Genomic DNA, 8,316 nt, shown 5'->3' on the forward strand with positions numbered 1-8,316 from the left:
TGTCCAGAGAAGCTGGTGATGGCCCCGGCGAGGGTTTGGAGGCGGGAGGGTGAGAGCCCCGTGAGGACGCACGGTGGGGGCACCCCGTGGCCACACCACCGCCTGAATGTGCTCACCTGGTGTGCCCTCCCACGGTGCTCACCTGGGCCTTGGAGGGCTCTGTCCTGGGCACACGCATAACAGCTCATTCGTGGTTGTCGCCTCACCCACTTGCTCATTCACGGCTCATTCACTGGGGAGCACACCAGTGCTGCGCCCCAGCCCAGGGCAGCGGCAGATCCAGCGCTGAGACCCCCTGCCCCCGGCTGCCCTCACCTGCTCCACGTTGAAAGCCGTGTCTGCGTCTGGTGCATAGGCGTCCGTGGGACACGGATGCACGGGACTCGCCACCTTTCTCGTGTCTGCTTCCACGTTTGGGTCCCGTGGCTGCGCTGCGCTGACACCGGCTCCCCAGATGGGTGCTGCTGTCCCGTTTTGTAGACTGTGGCATTCATGCACCCAAGGTCACAAAGCTAGTGGGGTCGTGAGGGCGCGGGGGGCCGGACTCGGACTCAGGGCATCTTGCCTAAAGCATGGCGCTCCCCTCATCGCCTCTAACAGAGCTGGGGTCGTCCGGGCCTCGCCATCAGAGGGCTCAGGTCTCTGCTCGGCCCCCAGCCGGCGGTGCCACCTCCCCTGGCAGTGCCCTGGGTGTCATGCAGGCAGGACCGGGAGGCCTGCGGGGGCAAAAAGACAACAGCCGCTCACTCACTGACATTCCCGGGACCTCTTGTAAGGGCCAGGCGTACGCCACACCCGGCACAGCCGTGGGTGAAACCACGCGGTGCTTCACCGGGAGACCCTGGAAGTGAGCGTCCTGGGCTGTCCAGGCCCGGTCACCTCTGTCCATCCCAGACGCGCCTCTCAGTGCAGAGACGGTAGCACCCGGCGCCCGCCGTGCAGGAGGTCCAGGCTGCTCAGGTCACGCGTGTCCGGGCCTGAGCAGATTAGAATCCTCCACCGAGATGACTCAGCTTTGAGCTTTTCAGTGTCTACCTGGAGTCTCCTGCTAGCGCTGGTCTCCAGGGCGTTTGTAGGAGAGACCGGCCACCACCTTGTTTATAAACGTCCACTGTTGGCCCCAGGCTCGTACTCCCAGGACCAGGCTTTGCAGAGCGAGGCGGGAGCGGGAGCGGGAGCGGGAGCAGGAGGTGGGGAGGGGGAAAGGGCCTCCCAGTGCCTTCAGGGTCCCCGAGGCTCTGCCTCTAACCAGGATCACAGATCACAGTGGGTGGCGGCCGGGCGATGGCAGCGCCGCAGGGGGAGTTGGACGGGAAGCGCCTCTGGCCAGCGCTCGGTCCTACCGCACCCCCGGCAGCACCCTGAGGTGCCGCAGGAGGAGGCGCCGGCCTAGGGCCCACGCGTGGTCTGTGCTGCTCAGGTGGCCTGGTCTGCGCACCAGGAGGCCCCGCGCCCGTGTGTTCTGGGTGCGGCTGCGCCGCGGCTCGGTGCATGGCGGGTCACAGCAGGATGCTGGGCCTTCTGCTGCAGGGACGCAGATGCTCTTCCTCACGGGGCTCTCGGTCCCCCGCGGAGAAACCCGGTTCCTTCCGATTAGATGGGAGGCGGTGTCCTTGGCCGGAAAGACGTTCTCTGGGGCCTCAGGACCTTCCACTCTCAGGACGAGTCTGCCCTTCCCATGGGCGCGTTTTCCTGTCGGTGCGACAAGCACGCAGAAGTCCGGGAACAAGGAGGCCTCAGGCTGTAGTCCAACCCCCCGCCTCCTCCCTGGCCCTGGCCACAGAGATGCCGTGTCTAACTGGCTCATGACAAGCTGTGACCAAGCTGTGCGAACGCATGTGTCCCGCAAATGCCAAGCGACGCATGCACAGGGAGGCGTGAGGCCGCTGTGTGATCACGCAGACTCAGCCTTCCACACCCAGCCACCCGGCCTTGGGCTGTGATGGGGCCAGAAGATCTGGGCTCTAGCCCTGGTCCCCTTAATGGCTGGGTGGGTCGCTTCCTCTCTCCGAGCCCCTGTTTTCCCCTCTGCAGAATGGGAGTAAGAGTCCTCACTCTGCCCACTCCGTGTGATGGGTCTGAGGCTGAGATGGAACAATGGGAGTGAAGACAGCATACGGATGCAAGGGACACGTGTAGGCTCTCCCCAGCCTTCCTGAAGGAGAACCGCACTGGGAGAGGGGGAGGGGGAGGGAGAGGGGGAGGGGGAAGGAGAAGGAGAGAGAGAGGGAGAGAGAGACAGGGAGGGAAAGGGGGAGGGAGAGGGATGGGGCTACAGCTACAGCCAGCTGGGGGCTTGCTTCCTTCCACAGGACCCCAGCTCGGATCCCCATTCCGATCCCCATCCTGCTCACTACGCAGGGCCTGCCCGGCCCCAGTCCTCGGCTGGACCCGGAAGACTGACGGGGCGTGGCCTCCGCCTGGTGGTCTCAGCCATAGGCAGGGAAGCCGCCATGCCTCTCACAGGCGCTCGGTGGCATGGTGCAGACTTGGTGCTGGGTCCTGAGGAGGGGGCGGTTGCCAGTGGCCACTGATGGGCGGCTGGGGGGGGGACATGGAGTGCCTGTCTCAGGAGACAGGTGTTTGCTAGGCCAGAGCGAGCCAAAGAGGCCCCGAGGCTGCTGCCTCCTTCCGGGCAGAGGACGCCGGAGACACCAACTGTGCCTCCTCCTGCTCCTGCTGCAGCTCCTCGCAGCCCCCAGCTGGTCCCCAGAGCTGTGCTGCCTGCAGCCCGAGCAGAGGGCGATCTGTCCCTGGGGGAAGTAGAGTTCTCTGGGCCTCACCCTGTTCAGTGTGACCCGGTCCCTGGTTCCTTCTGCCTCGGCCGTGGGCAGGACCTGCCTCCCGGGGGCAGGACCCAGCGGCCTCCTGTCCCTCTCACCCTCCCTGGAGTTGCCCTGCACCAGGTGTGCCCATGTGGTCCCCGCTGTCAGCGAGACCACTCGAAGGGCTCATTGTATTGTATTGAAAGCATCTCAGAGCTGGAGGGTCTTAGAAGTTACCCCTTCAGCCCGATCCCGGGTGTGAACTGCCCTCGTCTCTCCCCATGGACAGGCACCCCCTCCCCCCGGGCTGAGACCCACCACGCCAGGGGCTCCTCGCCTCTGAGACGGCCATGCCGACTACGGCCATTCCTCGGCGGCAGCCCCCCCTTCTGAAATTCCCGCCCGTGGACCTGGCTCTGCCCCCTTGAGCCGGGCAGAGCAAGTCCAGCTCTGGCTTGTGGTGTAAGCCAGGCGCACTCCTCACAGCCCACTGCCCTTCAATCCGGGGAGGGCACCGGCTCACCCACCGCGGCTGCTCAGCAGGTCTCCAGCTCCCTCTGTCGGCCGGGCCCCTGGCGCACAGCTCTGAATGGGGCTGCCTCTGTGGCACCGCTTCTGAGAGGAGACTGGCCAGTGGGCTCCTGGGCCCCTTGCAGAGAAACCTTCCCACCGCACCCCCTCCAATCCGGGGGGCCGGGAGTGGCAGGGGCAGAGGGGGCCTGGGACACCGGTTCTTTCCCTCAGCTCCTTTCCGTGCAGGTGGCTTCCTCCCACCTGTCCCCTCACATTCCTCTCCCCTCCCTGTCTCTGTGTCCAGCTGGCGCCTTGGTGCGTCTGCGCGGACCGGTCACTGTCCATCCCTGAGCCGGAGGCGCAGGCTGCTGGCTGGTCGGTAGTTACTAGCTACGCCCTGAGCTGTGCTGTTTCCCTGTTCGCGGCGGCGGCTCCCGGCTTTCCTCCGCACAGGGGGGCTCTCTCCTAGGGTGCCCATCTTCAGGGGGTTTGCTCCCCCACACCACTGGAGCGGGGGCTTCTGAGGGTGTGGCCACTGCAGAGGGTGGACCTGGAGCTGACACCCCTTCTCTGGACAGATGGACCCCCTCCCGGCGCTCCCCTGCTGGGCGGGAAAGCACTGGGCCTTTTCCCATGGACTCAGCCGCCCTCCTGCCCTCTTTTTTCTTTTTTGGACCCTTCATTGGTGAAGACTCTTCTGCTCCCTCTACCTCCTTCCTCTTTCTGGGCCTTCAGACTTCCCCGTGCCTGCCCCCTGGCCTTCGGCCTCCTCTGCCCTCCGTGGTGCCAGGCTGTGGCTCAGGGTCCCGGCTGCTCCCCCCACTCTTCTGCTGCGGTTGACAACGCGTGTGGAGCTCAGCGTACTGCCCGAGGGGCCATGCCCCCCAGAGCCACGGGGAATCTGTTTGCCTTCCCTGCAGGAACCTTCAGGCCCGGGGCAGGCCAGGTGCCCGAGGCCCCTCGCTTCCTGGCCCCTGGGGCCTGGGCAGAGCCTGTTCCGGCAGGAGCCACTGGGTGCCAGGATAGTGCTGCTAACAGCGCTGGGAACTGCCCCCTGAGGGGCCAGGGACAGCCCATTTCCCGCGCCCAGCTCAGGACCCTCTTGCTCAGGGCCCTGGGCTCACGGGGGGAGCTGAGGCTCAGGTGTGCCATTGCAGTGAGTCTCCGGCCAGCCTTCCTGCCTCCTGGCGCAGGTCTGACCGGCTGCAGCTCCTGGTGTCGGGTCTGAGGGAGCGGCGGCGCTCAGGGCCCCGAGCCCCGACCTCACAGGACTAGAGCTCTATTCCCCTCAGGGCTGGCCCACTGGCATGTGGGTAATGTGCCCCACGGTGTGTGTGGGGGGAGGGGCGCAGTGTGCTCAGGGGCAGGGGCAGGGGACTTTGCTTGTGGTGCCTGCCTGCCCCTGACGTGCTGTGCCTCAGAAGTCATATTTGGGGGCCGCAGTGTCCCCGTCTGTGAGGCCACGGCTCCTAGGAAAACACGAACGCCAGTTCCTCTTCAGGGTGAGGGGCCACTGGGCCCAGTGAGCCTGGCATCCTCTCGGTTAGGAAGGGAGAAGGAAGGTTCCTGTAGGGCTGGTCCCAGCCCCCCGGGACGTGGGGAGGCATATGGCCACGGGGAGGGCCCTGGGGCAGACCCCTCCATTCGGCTCAGAGCCCCGAGGACCTGGGGAGTGACGCTTCACCGCCTGGGCTCTGAGCAGGGGGCCGTCCCAGGGCAAGGGTGCGGGGACGCTGGCCTGCCCCACGCTCCCCTCCCCAAGATGAGGAGGTGTTGGGTTGGCCAGGCCCTCGGCCCCCAGCGATCCCGTGTACGCTGAGATCCCCAGGGTGCCACCTCCCTCCGACAGGAGAGGCCTGGGCCTCCCACAAAGGGAGAGGCCAGTCCCCTTCCTGTCACCGGCCGCCCTGCCTCCCAGCCCTGGGGAGGGTTGGAGCCCTCTTGGGGACAGGAGGTGCAGGGTCCACCTGAGGAAGGGGAGAGGGCACCTGGGCACGCGTGGTCCCCGGAAAGTGGCCCCGGGGGGAACCCCTGCCCGCAGACACCCCTCCCTGTGAAGGATGTAAAAAAAAAAAACTTGTTCTGCCTTTTTGTCTCCCCTCCCCCTCTGCCCGCCCCATGGCCCCCCCAGACTGCCTGCGCGTCGGCTGTGCACCCAGTAAGTGGCTTCCCTCTTCTGCAGAGTCCTGAGGGGCTTGGGATGCTGGCCCGGGTCTGGGGGGGCCGGTGGGGGAGGAGAGGCCTCATCACTGGCTTGTGTGGGGTTGGGCAGTGGGTGTGGGGAGGCAGGGGAGCGGGTGGATGGGGTCGAGTGGTTGTGGACAGCATGGGCCGAAGGAAGCCAAACCAGGGAGAGCTGGTGGGGGTCCGGGTCAGCATGCTCCCTGGGCCGGGAGAGGGAGGGCAGGACACCTCGTCATCTCATGGCCTCAGGAGCGGGGGACAAAGTGTTGGTGGCCCCGCAGCGGGACGGCCCACCCCGCTTTCTGGGCAGGAAGGTGGAGAGAGCTCTGGGCCAGGATGTTCCGCTGCATCTCCAGCGGCGGCCACAAGGGGGAGCGCGAGGCACGCCGGGAGGGAGATGCGGCCTGAGGTCCGTGGAGGCAGCGTGGTCAGAGCCTCCGAACAGCCTCCCGGCTCCTGCGTGGGCAGGGCTGCCTTTCGGCCACACGGGGGCACCCTCAGAGGTGGCCGCGAGGCTCCGGGGTGCGGTGGAGAGAGAGTGGGCGTTTCTGAGCGCCCAGACGGGTACCTGTGTGCATTCCCGTGGCGACCCTGCTCCCTGCTGGCGTGAGCACCGGGGGGCCCAGGGGTGACCTGGGAGTGCTGGAAGGCTCAGCACCGTTCTAAAGAGAAGTTTTTTCTTTTTAAAATCTTCCCCCGAGGATATTTCCCCCCATTCATTATTAGAGAGAGTGGAAGGGAGGGAGAGAGAGGGGGGCTGCAGATCGAACCTGCAACCCAGGTCTGCGCCCTTGACTGGGAATCGAACCCATGACCCTCCTGTGTGTGGGCCAGCACTCCAACCACTGAACAACACTGGCCAGGGCCAAAGATAAATCTTTCTGTTTTATTTATTTTTCTTCTTTAAATATATTTTTTATTGATTTTAGAGAGAAAGGGGGATGGCGAGAGAGAGAGAGAGCTCGATGATGAGAAAGAAGCATTGATTGGCTGCCTCCTGCACACCTCACACTGGGGATCAAGCCTGCAACCCAAGCAGATGCCCTGACCAAGACTCCAACTATGACCTCCTGGTTCATAGGTCATTGCTCAACCACGCTAGCCAGGGCCAAAGATAAATATTTTTGTTTTAGACTTGGAAGCAGTTAATCCTGGCCTTGAATAAATGGTCATAATTCCTAAAAACACATTCCCCTGTGGCCACGCTGAGTGAGCTGTGTGTGGGGTGACTAGTGTGTGCAGGAGGGTCACCCTGGGCCCTGTGTGCTGGGGGGCTGTGTGTCTGTGGAGGGCCCTCTGCCAGCAGGAAGCTGTGGGTGCCCCGTGAGGCTCTGTAGTTGGGAAGGTTGTAGGTCTACGCATGTGTGTGGGAAGTTAGCTGCTGGCTGCACACATGGACGTGGAAGGTCCTTAGGAGACGGGGAGGAGCATGTTGGTTGTAAGACATGAGAGTCTGTGTGCAGAGCCCCAGGGCACAGCTGCACAGGCACGGGTCACGTCGATTCTCTTCGAATGGCACCTGGGATGTTGTACGTCGTGGCAGTGCCGAGTATGTAAAAGCTTTCACGTGAGTGTGTGTATCGGTGTGCATGGTGTGTCGCACAGCCAATGATGTGCCGTAGGCTGTGTTTGAACTTGTGTGCACATGTCTGGGGCCTGGGCTGTGTGTTGGGGGGGTGCAGAGGCCACGCTCACTCCCCCCTTGGTGCCGCAGGTAAGGGCCCGGAGACCCTCTTTGCGGGGCACAAGCTCAATGACAATGAGTGGCACACGGTGAGGGTGGTGCGGCGTGGCAAGAGCCTGCAGCTGTCCGTGGACAACGTGACGGTGGAGGGTAGGTGGCCTGGGGCCAGGGGGGTGGACACATGGCTAGTGGCCTGTGCTCGGCTCCGTTCTGGGTGACCCCTGCCTCGGGCAGCATTCCATCAAGCTGCTGCTGGCATTTCTCCCTCGGGGGTGGTGTAAATGGGGGGCCTGGACCCCAGGACCACCCGACTCCCTGCCGGCAGCCTGTCCCCGGAAACCTGGCAGCCCAGGACCAGTGCCTCGCCCCACCGCTCCTCCTGGTGCCAGGACTGCGCTGGCATTGGCCCCACCTGGGCACGCTGCGTGATGTCTTTTCTGTGTGGCCCGTGTGTGGAGGGGCGGCTCCTGGGGACCCCAGGCCCAGCCTCAGGAATGACCCCCCAGCCTGCGCCCTGAGGCCACCCCTCATCTCTGGCTCCTGTCCCGAGCAGGGCAGATGGCAGGGGCCCACACGCGGCTGGAGTTCTACAACATCGAGACGGGCATCATGACGGAGCGGCGCTTCATCTCGGTGGTGCCCTCCAACTTCATCGGGCACCTGAGCGGGCTGGTGTTCAACGGGCAGCCGTACATGGACCAGTGCAAGGACGGGGACATCACCTACTGCGAGCTCAACGCCCGCTTTGGCCTGCGTGCCATTGTGGCCGACCCCGTCACCTTCAAGAGCCGGAGCAGCTACCTGGCGCTCGCCACGCTCCAAGCCTACGCCTCCATGCACCTGTTCTTCCAGTTCAAGACCACGGCCCCCGACGGGCTGCTCCTGTTCAACTCGGGCAACGGCAACGACTTCATCGTCATCGAGCTGGTCAAGGGGTGAGGTGCTGGGCGCTGCACCGCTCTCCAGGGAGTGGTCCCTCTCCCCCGCCACTGGCTGAGACGTCTAATCCCCCAAACCACAGGCCAAGATTCAAGTCCCCAAATACCAGCCACGATGGCAAAACAGCACCCCCCCACCTTCTGCCCTGGTGACTCCCCAGTTACTTCCCTGCCTGGGGTGTCCCAGTCATTTGCTCTCCCTTCCCTGTCCTGGCCACCTCCCCACCCCCAG

General features: G+C 64.6%; 1 protein-coding gene across 1 annotated transcript in view; it reads left to right on the forward strand.

Annotated features, from left to right (window-relative positions):
• Positions 1 to 8,316, forward strand: part of NRXN2 (neurexin 2) — a 116,296-nt gene that overhangs the window by 43,299 nt on the left and 64,681 nt on the right. Inside the window, exons 11-14 of the mRNA XM_015568978.1 lie at positions 1,822 to 1,824; positions 5,394 to 5,436; positions 7,177 to 7,296; positions 7,700 to 8,081. Of these exons, the coding sequence (XP_015424464.1) occupies positions 1,822 to 1,824; positions 5,394 to 5,436; positions 7,177 to 7,296; positions 7,700 to 8,081 (548 nt within the window). The remainder of the gene's footprint in view (positions 1 to 1,821; positions 1,825 to 5,393; positions 5,437 to 7,176; positions 7,297 to 7,699; positions 8,082 to 8,316) is intronic.

Source organism: Myotis davidii, unplaced genomic scaffold (genome assembly GCF_000327345.1).
Source record: "Myotis davidii unplaced genomic scaffold, ASM32734v1 scaffold425, whole genome shotgun sequence".
NCBI classification, from domain to species: domain Eukaryota; kingdom Metazoa; phylum Chordata; class Mammalia; order Chiroptera; family Vespertilionidae; genus Myotis; species Myotis davidii.